The 17,761-nt window shown below is 49.3% G+C and overlaps 1 protein-coding gene across 1 annotated transcript; it reads right to left on the bottom strand.

Annotated features, from left to right (window-relative positions):
• Positions 1-659: 659 nt before the first annotated feature.
• LOC126457330 (uncharacterized) lies at positions 660-17,256 on the bottom strand. Its single transcript, XM_050093529.1, has 2 exons — positions 10,789-17,256; positions 660-2,634 (listed from the first exon to the last, which is right to left on the bottom strand). Exons 1-2 carry the CDS (start codon positions 15,565-15,567, stop codon positions 2,515-2,517), a joined length of 4,899 nt encoding a protein of 1,632 aa, XP_049949486.1. The 5' UTR covers positions 15,568-17,256; the 3' UTR covers positions 660-2,514.
• Between the last annotated feature and the right edge of the window lie 505 nt (positions 17,257-17,761).

The following is a 17,761-nucleotide window of genomic DNA, read 5'->3' on the forward strand; positions in this document are numbered from 1 at the left end:
GACGAGACGAGATCAGATGGATCCACTGATAAGCACATTGTCAACGAAAGGCAGGCGTCGGGATTTAGAGCCGTTCTGGTACATTGGTTCAACTTATCACCTTTAATCAACGCGGCGTGTAATGGTCAAAGAGTAATCTCAGTGTTTAATATACAATTGGCACCTTTCCGAATTGTCTGCCGCCGAGACGTCCGTCCTCTTATGCAACAGCAGACGATTCAAGTTTGATGTTACTTATTGTTCAGGCACATAACGAAGGACAAATAAACAGTAAAATTTATAGTGCTGACAGCGATTCAAATATACTGTGATGGCTATTATTTATTTACTGTTAATTTATGTATTTAAATCTGTAATCTGTTGGATTAGCCGTGCGCCTGTAGTTGATTGTTTTCTCAGTGTCGCAGGGTCGAGTCCAGCTGAAAACATTGGGAATTAGTGTTAACTCGTATTTGATGATGTGTGTTGTCTTCTGTCGTTGGCTGTACGCAGTGCTGACCGCACTGCCATAGAGAGCAGCTGTTATGTAAGTAGTTAATGTGGTCTACAAAGGCATTGATCAGCCTCGCTGCGAAACTGCAGGAGGCTGTAAAAGTGGGGTTTAACTCAAACACTGGAGTAATGTAAAATTAAGCATTAGTTACATACTTTTTAAAGTATTATGATTTGGGAAAAATTCTTTATTTATTTCTTTGATATTTTAGGTTACAAGTAATAGGCATAAGTTACACACATATTTTTAAACTGGTTGTACATTTTGTTTGTGAATGTTTTGTTAGAGACTGCGGGAAATATATTTATCAATGCTGGTTCAGAAGTAATATACAATATACGGGGAAGTTACAGTCTTATAACTCTAAGCCTCAACATTACCACAGAATGAACTTTTTCCCTCGTCGATTATCGACTTCTGTCTGTTTACTTGGAATGGACGCTATAATGTATGATCTCAAGCTATAAAATGAATATTGGTTTAAATACTTCGCTAAAAATATTACAACATAATAGAATGCACAATCAGTTGTTATACACAATATAGCAGGTTTTAAAAAATACAACGCCTTCTCTCTGTCTGTAGAGAACATCTGCTGCAGCAGTTAAAGATGTATCTGTAGTGAAATGGTGCGTTTTGGTGCATTTCTTCGTTATTCGAGAAGGTTATTCAGACTGTAGCTGACACTACCATGGTACCTGGGGTGGTCAATGCCACTCAAGTCCATTAGTTTCTGCCTTTATATCTTTCTGAAGAGGAAGTTCTATGGCAATGAGGTGAGTGCTTGTCATAACCTGATTGCTTGAAGAATTTCCTCGGAAATAATACATCTATTTGTCACTTTCGTCTCAATATATCCTGTTTAAAAAGATTGCAGCAAATGTCCCAACATCGATTTTTAAAGACATGTACGGAATGTATCACTGATCTCTTTGTATCAGATATGCATTCAGCCTGCTATCAATGTATTTTATTTCCTTTCATTCCTATCATACGTCATGTTTCGTGCCTACGTCTGTAAAGCAGACTGCTCGGCATCAATTTTGCCAGGAACAAAAGTACTGTTACCTCCCCGGATATAGCAGATTTTCCTGAATCACGCTGGTTATACAAGGATACGCTTTTACCTCTGGCTTCAAACAATGTGATTTGTAACATATGCCGACAACACTACTATAGAGCGTCAAGGGACGTATAAAAATTAATACTGAGTACGAAAGCTTTTTTCAAGAATAGTTTTAGTGAGAATTTGTAACAATCACATACGCCGAGGAAAGTCAGAGTTGGAGCAAACTTTTACAGGGCGGCAAATAACATTTACTACGTGCACAACTGAAGCACTAATTTAGTTTAATTCATGAAACTACTGTAAGTCCCAGCACAGTGTCAGAGTTTCTCCAAATCGAAACATCAAGAGGTTTGTTAAGAGGTGCACTGGTTCAGTGACGGCCCCAAGAGATACCATGCTACTGTGTCTTTCCACTATTTCTGGAACACTGCGTTTTATATCTCTTGGCAGTTAAGAATATTCTAGAAACTTTTTCGACTAATACAAAATATATATTACTATCACTAGCACTAGTACTGCTACTGATGCTATTATCTCTACTACTATTGCTATTGCTATTCTATGATCAGACCACAAATCACGTTTGGTAGGAGTAAGTATCACACAAGTTTTTAGGACTGGAGACAGTCATATACACCCGCCATAATACTGTTCTGAAAGTTTAAGGAAAGCGATAATAGCTGTAACATGTAGTGAGAAACAGTGAAACGCTCCTCACTTCTTCCGTGTTCCGTAAACAATTTGGAACAACGCCATAGCTATCTTCGGAAAGGATCATGCGTTTATCGGGATCGATGGAGGAAGGAGAGAAGGTGCTCCCTCCCTGTCAGGAGTGAGAGGTCCTTCAACTCAGGACACCACACACACATCTTCTCACAGGAGCGTGTTGCCTCCGCGACGCCTCAGGCCTGTAGAGTTCTGAAACGTGGCGAGCATTCTGCTGGGTGGGTACTCACTTGGCCGACTCTCGGTCGCCGCTGTCGATTATTTCCACGATGTCCCCCTTCTTCAGCGACAGACCATCCGCCTCCTCGGCTGTGAAGTCCTGCGTCGCGACGTACAGGTCCGACAGCTGCAGGCAGAAAGTAATCTGTTCAGTCGTCAAACATCAAGGTGCACACATGGAAAAACAGTATACGCACACGTCTTGGCTACATATATGCATTCTCCATCTTCTAAAAATTAATTAGGAGTATCCAACATAGTAGCTCTGCGGAAGAAAAAGAAAATGCCACGCAGTATTTCGCTGTCTTTCCTAAAATTAAAATGGAAAGTCAGTCATAAATGTGAGATCGCTGTAAAAATGCGAAAAAGGCTAAGACATTAGTTCAGCTACAGGAAGAATTTTAAAATAACCTTGGCAGGCAATGAGTATTGCGTTATCTTCCAAATTTTCTCTTTCTTTAGCTGTTGGCACAATAAAAGTTATGCTTACCCAAAGGTATATTTAACGGTAACATACTTCTGATTATATAGCTGCTCCGACCCTCAGTTTCCTGAAATAGGACAGACATTTTCATATTTGATGTGATTTCAAAGGTGAGGAACGCTTGGTCATCAGCAGTCCTGTAAATACAACTCCAAAATGGAACTACACTCCTGGAAATGGAAAAAAGAACACATTGACACCGGTGTGTCAGACCCACCATACTTGCTCCGGACACTGCGAAAGGGCTGTACAAGCAATGATCACACGCACGGCACAGCGGACACACCAGGAACCGCGGTGTTGGCCGTCGAATGGCGCTAGCTGCGCAGCATTTGTGCACCGCCGCCGTCAGTGTCAGCCAGTGTGCCGTGGCATACGGAGCTCCATCGCAGTCTTTAACACTGGTAGCATGCCGCGACAGCGTGGACGTGAACCGTATGTGCAGTTGACGGACTTTGAGCGAGGGCGTATAGTGGGCATGCGGGAGGCCGGGTGGACGTACCGCCGAATTGCTCAATACGTGGGGCGTGAGGTCTCCACAGTACATCGATGTTGTCGCCAGTGGTCGGCGGAAGGTGCACGTGCCCGTCGACCTGGGACCGGACCGCAGCGACGCACGGATGCACGCCAAGACCGTAGGATCCTACGCAGTGCCGTAGGGGACCGCATCGCCACTTCCCAGCAAATTAGGGACACTGTTGCTCCTGGGGTATCGGCGAGGACCATTCGCAACCGTCTCCATGAAGCTGGGCTACGGTCCCGCACACCGTTAGGCCGTCTTCCGCTCACGCCCCAACATCGTGCAGCCCGCCTCCAGTGGTGTCGCGACAGGCGTGAATGGAGGGACGAATGGAGACGTGTCGTCTTCAGCGATGAGAGTCGCTTCTGCCTTGGTGCCAATGATGGTCGTATGCGTGTTTGGCGCCGTGCAGGTGAGCGCCACAATCAGGACTGCATACGACCGAGGCACACAGGGCCAACACCCAGCATCATGGTGTGGGGAGCGATCTCCTACACTGGCCGTACACCACTGGTGATCGTCGAGGGGACACTGAATAGTGCACGGTACATCCAAACCGTCATCGAACCCATCGTTCTACCATTCCTAGACCGGCAAGGGAACTTGCTGTTCCAACAGGACAATGCACGTCCGCATGTATCCCGTGCCACCCAACGTGCTCTAGAAGTTGTAAGTCAACTACCCTGGCCAGCAAGATCTCCGGATCTGTCCCCCATTGAGCATGTTTGGCACTGGATGAAGCGTCGTCTCACGCGGTCTGCACGTCCAGCACGAACGCTGGTCCAACTGAGGCGCCAGGTGGAAATGGCATGGCAAGCCATTCCACAGGACTTCATCCAGCATCTCTACGATCGTCTCCATGGGAGAATAGCAGGCTGCATTGCTGCGAAAGGTGGATATACACTGTACTAGTGCCGACATTGTGCATGCTCTGTTGCCTGTGTCTATGTGCCTGTGGTTCTGTCAGTCTGATCATGTGATGTATCTGACCCCAGGAATGTGTCAATAAAGTTTCCCCTTCCTGGGACAATGAATTCACGGTGTTCTTATTTCAATTTCCAGGAGTGTATTTAAGTCGCTGTTAGCGGTGGGTTAGTGTATATTATTTTTGTGTTTCAGTAAGTGTTTGGATACCAATGAGACACAACAATTGAACACCGTGACGTATAAATTACAATTCTATTGATCTCTGATAGGCAAAGAGGTGAACAGCTGCGGATTGTTCACAAACATAAAATGATTTTATCTGTACTTCAGATTTGTGTTTGGCACCTCCAATATATAAGGCTGATTCTAAATTGAACAAAACAGCTATACTTCGCACAATATGAACTGACAAAATTCAAAGAGAATGTAGAAATTTTTCAGTGGCTGCTATCTCGTAGGCTACGAACATTAGCGTAATAGCATAAACCAATTTCATCTATCTACTTTTGTCGAATAGGTTTTCACCTTCCATGAGATTGGAACTGCGATACACTGAGTGGAATGTTATGACAGAAGTATTCTGAAGGACTCTGGCTAAATTTTAAGCGATATTCTAATGTTTTTAATTTGTGAAATAAGTCATTAATCAGATGATTCGTTGCGTAAATAAGAAGTTCCTTATATGAGAAAAAAATAAATCGTCTCCTGTAACCCCGCAGTTGAAAAAAAAAACAATAACATAGAGAAGCGATTGTGGCCGTCCATTGTAAGAGGAAACAGTTCTATGTAGTTTGTTGTAGCGATGGTCTGTTAACGGGAACGGTAATTTCTACACCCGTTATATAGACTATGAACACGAAACATCCTCCCCTCCCTTTATTCTCCGACCACTACTGTCGCTACTACAGCAGTCGTACTCACAGACAACCGACTGCTTCAAAAATGAGCTTCTCGAGGCATCGTCCCATTTCTCTTCGTTTTTGTACTATTTTATACCGCATGTTCTACTCCGGTTGCTACGCTCCTTAGAAACTAATTTAACATGTCAGTTTAGAATTTAATGACATCTTAGTGAATCATCATTGGCACATCTCGTATGATTCGTTATATATCTCGGAGGGTAGAGAGAATTCTGACGAGTCACACGTGATGTGCCACGACCAGTATATGCCATACCGTGTAGCGCAGAGTTTCTAATGTAAATCGTTACCGACTCGGCGACATTCGTGTACAAAAATGTTTAAGGAAGAAGTGAAATTGGTTGGGAGTTTCTTTAGCTATGATAGCACAGTAACCTATGGAAACATTCAAAGCCAGTTACCCTTATAAAATTACCAGAAGCTGGGCTTTTAGTCCAATTTATAAAATAAGACTTGTCATAAATGACACGGAAGCATAAAAGTGATAACATTGATTAAATTATCGCGCTTACAGCTTATCTTGATTTCTTCTTTCGTAGAAGACCCACGTTGGACGTTAACGTGAAAATAAACGGAGGGAGGGGGGGGGGGGGGGGAGTGAACCCATATGAAGATGTGCCGCATATGACGCCCGAATGTTGCGGCTAGATGTGGTGTATGGCGCGAGTAAAAACACGATATCTGACAAGGGAACCTCCCCATCGCACCCCCCTCAGATTTAGTTATAAGTTGGCACAGTAGATAGGCCTTGTAAAACTGAACACAGATCAATCGAGAAAACAGGAAGAAGTTGTGTGGAGCTATGAAAAAAAATGAGCAAAATATACAAACTGAGTAGTCCATGTGCAAGATAGGCAACATCAGGATTATTGTGAGCTCGGGAGCGCCGTGGTCCCGTGGTTAGCATGAACAGCTGCGAAACGAGAGGTCCTTAGTTCAAGTCTTCCCTCGAGTGAAAAGTTCAATTTTTTATTTTCAGACAATTATCAAAGTTTAAGAACTCACGTATAATCAACTTGCCTCTCCAAAATTCCAGGACATGTTCAGATTTGCTTGGACATATGCAGGATTTGACGGTCTACACACGGAAAAATTTGAAAACGTTAAAAACGTATGTTTTGACAGAGCACAGGGAAAACTGTGCGACTGTGAAACTGTTGCATTCATTTGTTGCAGTTTATGTGACAAACTCCTATGTTTTCAACACTTTTTTGGGAGTGATTATCACATCCGCAAGAAAACCTATATCGGGCAAGTTAAAGAGTCTTTATACCCATTCGCCAAGTGTACAAGTTAGGTGGGTCGACAACATATCCCTGTCATGTGACACACATGCCGTCACCAGTGTCGTACAGAATATATCAGCTGTGTTCTCCTGTGGAGGAATCGGTTGACTATGACCTTGCGATCAAATGATTTCGGTTCCCATTGGAGAGGCACGTCCTTTCGTCTACTAATCGCACGGTTTTGCGGTGCGGTCGCAAAACACAGACACTAAACTTGTTACAGTGAACAGAGACGTCAATGAACGAACGGACAGATCATAACTTTGCGAAAATAAAGAAAGTAAAATTTCACTCAAGGGAAGACTTGAATCAAGTAACATGTTTCGCAGCTGTTCACGCTAACCACGGCACCACGACGCTCCTGAGCTCACACTATCCTTGATGTTGCCTATCTTTAGCATGGACTACTCAGTTTATATATTTTGCTTATTTTTTTCATAGTTCCACACAACTTCTTCCTGTTTTCTCGATTGATGTGTGTTCAGTTTTTCAAGGCCTATCCACTGTGCCAACTTGTATCTAAATGTGAGGGGGGTGTGATGGGGAGGTTCCCTTGTGAGGAGCCTGTCACAGTGAGGTGTGCAGTGAACATGGCAGCACGGCGCGAGTTAACCGACTCTGAACGTGAGAGGATAACAGGTGCAAGACCCATGGTTCATAACACATCGAAGGTTACACAGTAAATTGGGTTTCCGAGGACAACACTGTCTAGGGTGGGATGGATAACTCGCCGGACAGGATTACAAGCGTTTGAGGAGCTGGTAACGTTCCTGCAAGAATTCTTAACAGTGTCAGGAGATGTGCGCTTATACAAGGATATCGGATACGCTCAATTTTTCTTCTATATAGGCAGTGTTGGAACTAGAGACTGGGTACGGTTTTGAAACTGTACAGATACCAATATTCAAACCACAAGTTTCTGGAGGATCTTCGCTAACTTCCGTATCAAAAAAAGGCAGGAGGCTCACTGCAGCGTTCTCAACGATAGACTATTAAAATATAGTATTTGGCTACAAATGACTGATGATGAGAGAAATAATTAATCAAAGTTTCAATCTAATTTAACAGTTTTGTTGCTAATTTAACGACAACTTTCACTGCATTAAAAACATTACACTTTTTGTGCATTTGTGATTTGTTTCTGAGCTATTACTCACTACACTCTTTCTTTCTTGTGGCCTTCAGTGGCTGATATCTGGTGATAGTCCACTTGTGACGTATTTCCGCCTGTTTACGGTTAATAAGGTGCCGTTACCGACAAATCGTGGTCTGACGGAATTTGAACCCCGTTCTTCCCGAGTACGGATTCGGTGTTTCAGTCAATGCTCTGCCTCATCTAGTACCTAAGGAAAGAAAACGGCTTTATTGACACAGGGCGAGATGTACCAGTTGCTATTTGGAAAACCCCTAACTGGCCTTAGCCGAAATTGCTTGTAGTTTGAAAGATAGATGCACACCGTAACATCTGCCGCTTGCCTGAAATGACGTTCTGTACTCAAAGCAAAAAAATAATAATTTTGACGAAAAATAACTTTCTATTTGTTGTCCTCTAGTAAGCCTCTGAGTGTATTCGTGAGCATATTTTCTGAGGAAAGGCATCCATGTTCATATTCAGCTTTCAGCATGTGCTTTGGAACGTTGTGCTCGACAAAAAAGCAGGGGTTGTAAATGTGCTTGACGGTTAATACTGTACAAGGCCAGAGTCGCTTTTACGGGCAAGGCTCTTGCAAACTGAAGCTTCTAAGCACGACTCAGAGCTTCGACCTACTAATGTCTCTCTCGTGGTTGGTTGAGACTCACTGGAAAAAAAAGAAAAGAAATGTTATCCATCAGCGAAACAACTGGCTTACCAAACAGTTGTTCTTCCGCCCGATTCTTGCTTATTTCTCGTCAATGTGGAACCATTACCAGGTTGCACTGACAGAAAAAATAGAGGATATCCAACGCAGACTGGCACATTTCGTCATACATTCATTTAGTTCAGCGCGAGGGCATAACCCCACTGGCAGACGCTGCGAGAGCACCGTTATGTACCACAGATTGGTTTACTGTAGCCGTGCCGAGAGCGTTCTTTTCAAGAAGAGTTGTTCAACATTACTTTCTCCCAAAAATGTCTCGCGAAATGACCAAGAGAGGATACGAGCACGAGGAAGCGATATATTGGTTGACTCTTGTAGGAATGTAAGCTCTAGGAATTTTAAAAGCAAACCACATCGTGATGCACAACGCCTCTCTTGTATTAGATGATTTAGCTGAACATCTCCACGACGCTTTCACGCTCACTAGACAAACCTGCAACGAAACGCGGCGCTCTTCTTTTGATGTTTTATATTTTCTCTATGAACCGAATCTGATATGCGTCCCACACTGATGAGAAATATTTAATTTTTGATCGAACGCGGTTTTTCTAAAATACGTCAGCGGTCTTTCCACGAATTTCTGTCCGTCTCCTTTTCCTTTACTTTTATGTGGTCGTTCCACTTGGCCGGCCGCGGTGGTCTAGCGGTTCTAGGCGCGCAGTCCGGAACCGCGCGACTGCTACGGTCGCAGGTTCGAATCCTGCCTCGGGCATGGATGTGTGTGATGTCATTAGGTTAGTTAGGTTTAAGTAGTTCTAAGTTCTAGGGGACTGATGACCACAGATGTTAAGTCCCATAGTGCTCAGAGCCATTTGAACCATCGTTCCACTTGCAATCGTTTCGTAAGCAGAGTTCCACATATTTAATGTATGTGACTGCTTCCAGTTATAGTTTAAAACTCGTGTAATGAAACAGTAGCGATGATTTGCAACTATCTCTGAGCCATGCGCTACATTTGTTTATATTGAGGATCAACTGCCCAGCCTCTGCAGGTCTTCCTACAATTTGCCACAATTTTGTAGCGTTGTAAACTACATACGACAGCATCCGCATGGAGCTTCCAATAACACGGTGACTGACATCTGGCTGCTTACAGAACACGTACCACAGAAACGTCTAATCAGACAAAAATCTTGGTCAGACATTCTCTTATGTTCAGGTTTGCCATAGTACTCAGGTACTACAGATGCGGCTTACAGAGTAGTTGTTGGTGGTACTTACGGTCGATAACCCAGTTATTGTGATTCGTTTTCATTGTTTCACTGTGCGGCACATTTAATTTACGCAGGAGAATGCTGACACTGTCTACGACGCTGGTGCGTAGACAAGGGGAAATTCATGAGAGCCGTGACCGCATTTCACCCACCCATAAAACCAGAAGCACCAGTGATGTAAACAAATTATTGCATATATCTTGAAAGATTTTTATTATTGTTATTATTATTATTCTCGACCCTTCCCAAAGCCAAACACTTGAACTGCATCTGATACGACAATATACAGAAAAATGATAAATCTATTATGATCTCGCAAAGGGGACTCGGTAGTTTACTGTAGCAGATGATCGTGTCAATGCATTTGGTACTAATTACGCAACTGCTGCTGCAGCTATCATATCGTATGCCTGTATAACGGCGGACTGAGAACATCGACCCTTCCCACGTTCATCTGCCCTCGACTGCTGTTCATTTAATATTTTGATACAGTTATAGGTCATTCGAAAAAAGTTATTGTCCGACATCATCACAATTATTTCAAACGAAAGACTCGTTTCGGGTGGCATCGGCGTTCCTCATATCACGAAATACGTGTTGTGGTCCAAACCCACCACTGAAGAAACTACACTGCCCGGCAGAAACGGGAAATTTCGTATTAAATTATTGCTAGGTTGTCGGACAATAAATTATTTTCGAAACGATAAGACACTGCAGTCTCCAGCTCGACTAAAATGCCGATCTTTCCGAAATTTATTAATTTTGTCGAGAGTAAAAGACTTATGAAACTCGATCGTGGTATGCGCGGAGTTTCTTTAACATCTGGAGAATTCTCTCTGTCCGCAGCTCGTGGTCTTGCGGTAGCCGGGTTCGATTTCCGGCGGGGTCGGAGATTTTCCCTGCCTCGAGATCACTGGTTGCTGTGTGTCTTTCATCATCATTTCATCCTCATTCACTCGCAAGTTGCCGTACGCTCATTATTATGATTATTAATTCTCTCTGTCGAGAATGGGAACTTATCAAGATGTGACAGTGTAAGGTGAGACTGAAGGGCGGGCTAGTTCGGCAGACCTCTGTCATCTGCGTGTCGACGCTCCAGATGCTGTCGCCGCAGGAGCCGCGGCGGACGTCCTCACTGGCGGTGTAGAAGGGCCGGCTCGTTGATGTGACGGTGTCGCTGCTGGCCAGGCTGCGCCACGGCACGCCCGCCTGCCCCTGCGCGTGCGCGTGCGGCACGTCGTCCGTCGAGCTGGCGGCCGTCAGCGTCGTCGTCGCCTCCTCCTCCTCGGCGTGGGCGGGCAGCTGCAGCGTGGCGGCCGAGTACATGGAGAAGCGGTGGGCGGCGGCGCGCGCCGGCATCCGCAGCGCCGAGAACACGTTGAGCGGCTCGAAGTGGCTGACGCCCGTCTCGTCCAGCAGCGTGTAGGCCACCTCGCCCGTGAGCACGGCGCGCGCCGCCTCGCGCGGCACCACGGCCTGCAGGCCTTGCTTGATGATCAGGATGGGCGCTCCCGGCCTCGACCACGGCCGCCGCGACACGAAGTCCTCTATGGCGAGCCAGTTGCCGGCCAGCAGCAGCGCGGCCGGCACGTCGTGCGAGGACTGCAGCGGCGGCGCCGCCCTGTCGTCCGTGAGGGCGGCGCTCTGGCGCACCAGCTCGCGCAGGTACGGGTCGCAGCGTGCCGAATCCTCGTCCGCGTCGACGGAAGACTCCTCGCCGACGCCCGGCGCCGTCGGCTGCAGGCGGGAAAGGGCGCGCGCGAAGCTCGGCCTCCGCTGGGCCAGCTGCCGCATGACGGTGAGGCGGCGCAGCACGTCCAGCGCCAGGACGTCTCCGGCCAGAGCGTGCGTGATGCGCGGGTCCGACAGGACGGCGGCGAGGGCGGCGGCCGCGTCGTGCATGTCCAGCGCGCGCGCCAGCCCGATCGCCTGCGTCACGAGCGCGCGCAGCTCTCTGTCGTCGCCGGTGTCTGCGTCTCGGATCTGCTGCTGCAGCTGTTGCTCGCTGCTCTCCCGCACCGCCTTCACTATAGCCTTCTGCAGCGTCGCCGTCGCTTCCTGCAACTCGCCCGCGCCCCTCTGCGCCAGACTCTCAGAAACTTTGTCCAGCACTTGGCCGACGAGCTCCGGATTGCCGTGCGATATCTGCTTGAACGCGTCGCCTACAATCTGCTGCCGGCTAGTCCCGTCCACCGACCTCAACACTGCGGTGACCTTCTCGACGACTGCGTCCATATTCCGTTCTCGCAGTAGTTCCTCCAAGACGGCGACGTTCGAGTACGCTTCGGCGCCCAGCATTCTGGCGGCGCTCTCTCGGACGCTTCTCACGTTACTCGGCGAAACTAGGTAGTGGTGCAGCGACTCCACGAACGCTTCGGCTGCTTTCTGTCTGTTGTCGGGTTCCAGATCGTAGACGTCCTTGAGTAACTCGTCGAATACCGGGCCAATTGCCGCTATTATAGCGTCTCTCGAACTCTCTCCGGAAGTTTCTGATTTTTGGGACGCGGTGACGACGACCGCCGAGACGACAGAACGGATGAACTCCTTCACAGTCTCGCTGCCTACGGTTACGGCCCCGGAACTGGCGAGCCTCATGCTTTCGAGCACCTTCTCCGAGAGGCTGGCGGCGTCCAGCGGCGTACCCTTGGCGCTCTCGAGAACGTCCCCGCTGAGTTTGGCGACGCTGGCCAGCACGTCGGCCATTCGGACAGCGGCGGCGCCGGAGAGCGCCAGCTTGTTGGTGATGTGGTGCACGACTTGGGCGCCCGCGCTGTCCTCGCGCACTGCCACCTCGGGCAGCTCTGCGGGCACCTGTCTGCCCACGGCCATTCCCGCGTCCGACAGCTGCCGCAGCATGCGCGCGTCCACTGCCGCCTCGCCGCCCGACACGTGCACGGCGGGCGGCCGCAGCAGCCGCAACTCCTCCGGCGTCACCTCGAAGCCCTGCACCGAGAACTCGAAGCCGCCCTCCGGGGAATGCTGCAGGTCGGGCGCCACGAAGCGCGGGCCGTCCTTCGTCTCCACCACTTGGCCCGGGATGAAGGCCACGTGCTCGTCCGTCTCGACCACTCGGCCGGGCACGAACCTAGGACCGTCTGCCGTGTCCACCACCTGGCCGGGTACGAAGCGCGAACCTTCCTCCGGAGTCGATATGACCTGGCCAGGAATGAAAGTCGGTCCCGCTTTCGTCTCTACTATCTGACCGGGGACGAATCGCGGTCCCTCCGGAGTCTCCACGGTCTGCCCGGGAACGAACTTTGGCCCAGTTCTCGTCTCCACCACCTGGCCGGGTACGAACTTTGGTCCGTCCCTCGTCTCGACAACTTGACCCGGCACAAACTGTTCGCCCTTCTCTGTCAGAACCACCTGACCTGGCACAAACTTTCCTTCTTCTTTCACAAAAATTCCTGGGACAAATCTGACCTCACCATTATCTCCGTGTACAAGTTTTCCAGGCACCACTTTCCCTGCTGGTAGTCCACTGGCATTTCCGGGGAAAAATTCGACTCCACTAGTCGTCTGCACCATGTGTCCATAAATAGATTCTTTCTCTTTCATTGTCAGTGCACCGATAGTACTAGCACTAACTGGCAAACCTTCGAGTATTTTTTCTGAAAGAATCACGTCCTCGACACTCTTAGCCACAGCAAATTGTCGTACAGTCACTCCATCTTCAGAGACGTCTGTCTTTCCCGGAACAAATGTTAATCCCTTTGATGTCTGCAAAACTTGGCCTTCGACGAATTTTGGCCCTTCTGCGGTATCTATTGTTTTTCCTGGCAGAAAAGACAGGGTTCCATCCTCATTCTTCACGCTTATTCCGGGCACAAACTGTAGTGGAGTGTCGTCAGTACCTCCAACGGTTCTTCCGGGAATGAATTTCGGCCCAGTCGGCGTTATTAATGTCTGGCCAGCAACAAACTTTTTCTCGCCTTCAGCCGTTTTTACCGTCTGCCCTGGTACGAACTCCCACTCATTTTCCATTTGAACACTCTGACCTGGAATAAAGAGTGTCTCGCCTTCTGAAGTAGACACCGTTTGCCCCGGAACGAACTGTGGTCCCTCTGGTGTCATTACAGTCTGTCCAGCGACGAATTTTGTTGCAACAGTTCCATCTGGTTGATTTTCGTGGACCACTTGCCCTGGGACGAATTTGGGTCCGTCAGGAGTGAAAACGGTCTGGCCAGGTACGAACCGTGGGCCCTCGGGTGTGTTCATGACCTGTCCTGCTACAAATTTCTCTCCCTCCCTGGTAGCTAAAGTTTGGCCAGCTACAAACACAGGAGTAAGACTGTCGTCTTCCTCTCTGACGTCAACCTTCTGCCCCGGAACTAGAGCGGGCCCCTCAGGCGTCATGACAGTGAAACCGGGGACGAAGCAACGACCAGCTGGCGTCTGCAGCGTCTGACCCGGTACGAAAACTGGCCCACTCGGGGTGTCCACCTTTTGACCTGCCACGAAACGCTGCGCCGCTGCAATGTCTAACATGAGCCCCTGCACGCGACGGCCGCCTTTGTCATCGCAGATGACGGCTTCTACGCCAGAATCGAGACTGGCGACTAGGCCCGGAATTTCCTGCACGCCAGGTAGCAGGTTGGACCTCTCGCCGCCCTCGAATACTTCTTTGATACCGTCAGTGGAGTCCAGCTGTACTGGATCCAGTGCACGAATGGCGTCCTGCAGTTCTGTGGGTGGCTGCTCCAGAAGTGGCCGGAGGGGTGCGACGGCAGCTGTGGGCTCCAGAGGAGCCACGTCTGTGGGGGAGAGTGCCGTGTGTGGTGGCACGATTCCCGGTAGCGACTGACTCAGATCGACCACTTCCGCCTCGTGCGGTACTGGCCTGGGCAGTGCCACCGTCACCGGAGTGGCACCTTCTGCTGCGGCTTCTTTCAGCGCCGTTTCCATGTCACCGTCGGCTGCCAGGAGTCCCACCGTCTCCCGGCCCTTGCCAGCTGCCAGGTACAGGTGCGCGTCAGTGGGGAACTGCTTCTCGTCGAAACGTCTCCAGCTGAGTTCCTCTGCACCCACCACCGGTCCGGGAGCTTTTCCAGGGGCGGGGCTAGTCATCTTCAGTTCGACCATTTTGGCCTTCTTCATCTCGAACTGCGCCATCTTCTCTTCGGCGACCTCCGCTTCGCGCTCCCTCTCCTCGAAGAGTCGTGTGACGGAGGAGAGGTTGCCAGTGCGCTTCCTCTTCTTCTTCGCGGTGGCGGAGCCCTTCTCGTCGTCCTCCTTTTCTCTCTGGCGGACGACTTCCTCCGTCGGACCCTCGCCCTCGAACCATTCCGCCTCGTCCGGGTCGAGGTCGCGCACCTCCACGGTGACGTTCTTGCCGTGCCGCATGCGGAAGAGCACCGTGTCGGAGTCCTTGGCCAGCATGACGTCGCGGACGTCGCCGTCGCGGACGGCGGCTTCGAGGCGTGCGGGGAAGACGAGCCCGCAGCTGCGCTCGGCCACGGTGTACACGTAGCGCGCGTCCGCCTGGGAAGCCGTCTTAGTGGCCAGGACGGCGGTGAGGGGCCGCTGCTGCTCGTCGCCGTCATCGAGCACGGGGAAGACGTAGCGGTAGTCGGCGATGACGACGTGCCGCCTGGTGGCCGCTGCCGCGCCCTGCTTCTCCAGGTAGTGGTGGTGCTCGTTGCCCTCGGAGCTGGCGGTGATGTGGCAGTGCTGGCGGCGGCCGGACCTCACCGTCACCACGGGGATGTAGTGGTGGCTGGGCAGCCCGTACGACTTGCCCGTGATGCGGCAGAAGCGGCGCGCGTCCGCAGGCGAGATGGGCGGCAGCAGCGGGAAGTAGTTGGGCTTGGGCAGCCCGCGCGCCCGGCCCGTGATGCGGCAGAACGACATCGTCAGTTGCTCTCGCTCGCCTCTGGTCTCAGCAACACGATAGTCTTGTTGTAACCACTCGTGGAGAGAGTACTCAGCAGGTGGGATCTTATACCAGTCTTGTACTGGCAGCTGTGTGTTATCACCAGTTGGCTGTGATTCGAGGATATCAGGAACACGAGATCAAGAACTATATCTGCTGCGATGGCGGATCAAGAAAGAAGGCTGTAAATATCTCTCGAACTTCTCAGCATCACTATCCTTCCTTTAAAAGATATGTGTAGCGCAAATTCGCAGACTTATTTATCAGTTGTTTTATCCACTCTCACAATTTATGCTTTCATTCTCAAATGCGACGAACAGAACTGCTCACGTTATTCCAACTGCCAACGCAGAAAACTCCTGATAAGGCGCTCTGGGAGACGGAGAGATAGAGAACGTTGTTAATCAATCCTAATAAGATTTTTCAATTTTTGGTGTCTGATTCATAACCGATATTTTCATAAAAGTAACTTTTTTCTTATCTCTGTCATGCACCAGCGGCTGTACTATGTGGCACAGTGCACTATCACCAGATGCCACAGATTCAATGATGTCAACAACAAGATGAGATTGGTCTGGACAGGGGGCTATAGACACCACTGTTACTTTCCGAAGTCGCTAAATCCCTTTAAAAATATTTACAGTAGTAATTCAATGACCAGTTAATTTTATCAGTTCATTCAATTTCTGCTTTCATTCTATAGTACAACTAATTCAACTGCACAGGTTATGCCACAGTCGAGATAAAGAAATGGGGAAAGAAGCTTGAAGAGAGAATTTCGTTAATCCAAACTTGTACGATATTGCGATGTATGTATTATCTCGTTCACACCCGATTTTTTCATAAACGTAGTTTTTTTCTGTCACTCACGGGCGCTATCCTCACTTACTCTGGAGAAAGTGTCGTAGTATGAAGTCTGGCTAGCGTTCGTTCTCTTCACAAACCTCGTGTGCACGACAGCGACCTCCAGATTCAAAAGCCGTAGGTAACTGTCTTTGTGTACACATGAAAATCGTAGTTTTCTTCATAGAGATCAGTGCGAAAAAGTTTACTACATTAGTAAAAAGTGATGCACTTCGGTAAACACCTGTAGCCGCAAGTTTAGAAGGTTCCACAAACTTTTTGAGTTTAGAAAGGCATCTCACGAGCACACGAATTCACAGTTAATGCCGCCGTAAACAAAAGTATTTCTAAAACACTTCACTGGTCTAGAGATGATCAAAGCAGGATTGACACAACTGTAAGGTTGACACCGGGAAGCAGCTGATGGTGTGTTACAACATAACTTTCACTTCAGTGTCAGGTCATAAAAGTTATTAGTTTATTACTCATCGGTATTGTAAGACATAAGCGAAGATAAGCATCTGGAAACGGAATGACAGGTGATGTTGCGAACTAATGTGGTTTCACAAAAGCGGTAAACGCCGGCACGAAGTTGTTACGGAGCTAACCCGCGTTAAACGTTTGCGCCGTCTCGAAACCATCTTCCACTACGAAATCTGAACAGGTAAAGCGTTGTAAAAGTCCGGTATGCCGAACAAGAAGCGTCGAGCGTTGACTGCTTGGGCGGGAGTGTAGTCGCGTTGTCACTCGCGAGACAGTTGCTCGGGAGGTGGTGAGTGTCGCCGACAGAGCCGCAGGCGGAGCGCTGGGGGCAGGGGCGCGCGCGGGGGAAGCGTGGCTGGCGACGCGGCAGAGGCGGAGGCTGTGGCGGCGGCGTCGGCGTCGCGGTCGGCGTCTGCGGGCAGACTGGCGGCCCGGCCCCGCGCCCAGCCGGCAGGGCAGGTAGCCGCCGGCAGCGCCAGCGCCCCCTGCAAGGTCAATGGCGGTGGCGCGCGGCCAGCGCCCGTATTTCTGTGGACGCCCGCCCGCCTTTGTCGGGCCACGTACCTCCGCACGTGCGCGAGCCCGCTCCTCCGCGCTACATTGTAGCTGCACATCATCAGCCGCCGATCCGGAGCTCGTTTCTAGCGGCCAGGGGGAGGGGAGGGGCGCAGTTTGTTACTAGACCACCCCAGCAAATATTCCTCACAGTCACCCGCACTTAACTAATGTGCCACAGATGCCTAAGATTTTAATAACAACAGAATTGTATTCTACACTACTGGCCATTACAATTGGACAAATATACTAGAACTGACATGTGATTACATTTTCACGCAATTTGGGTGC

This window comes from Schistocerca serialis, chromosome 2 (assembly GCF_023864345.2).
Source record: "Schistocerca serialis cubense isolate TAMUIC-IGC-003099 chromosome 2, iqSchSeri2.2, whole genome shotgun sequence".
Classification (NCBI taxonomy): Eukaryota; Metazoa; Arthropoda; class Insecta; order Orthoptera; family Acrididae; genus Schistocerca; species Schistocerca serialis.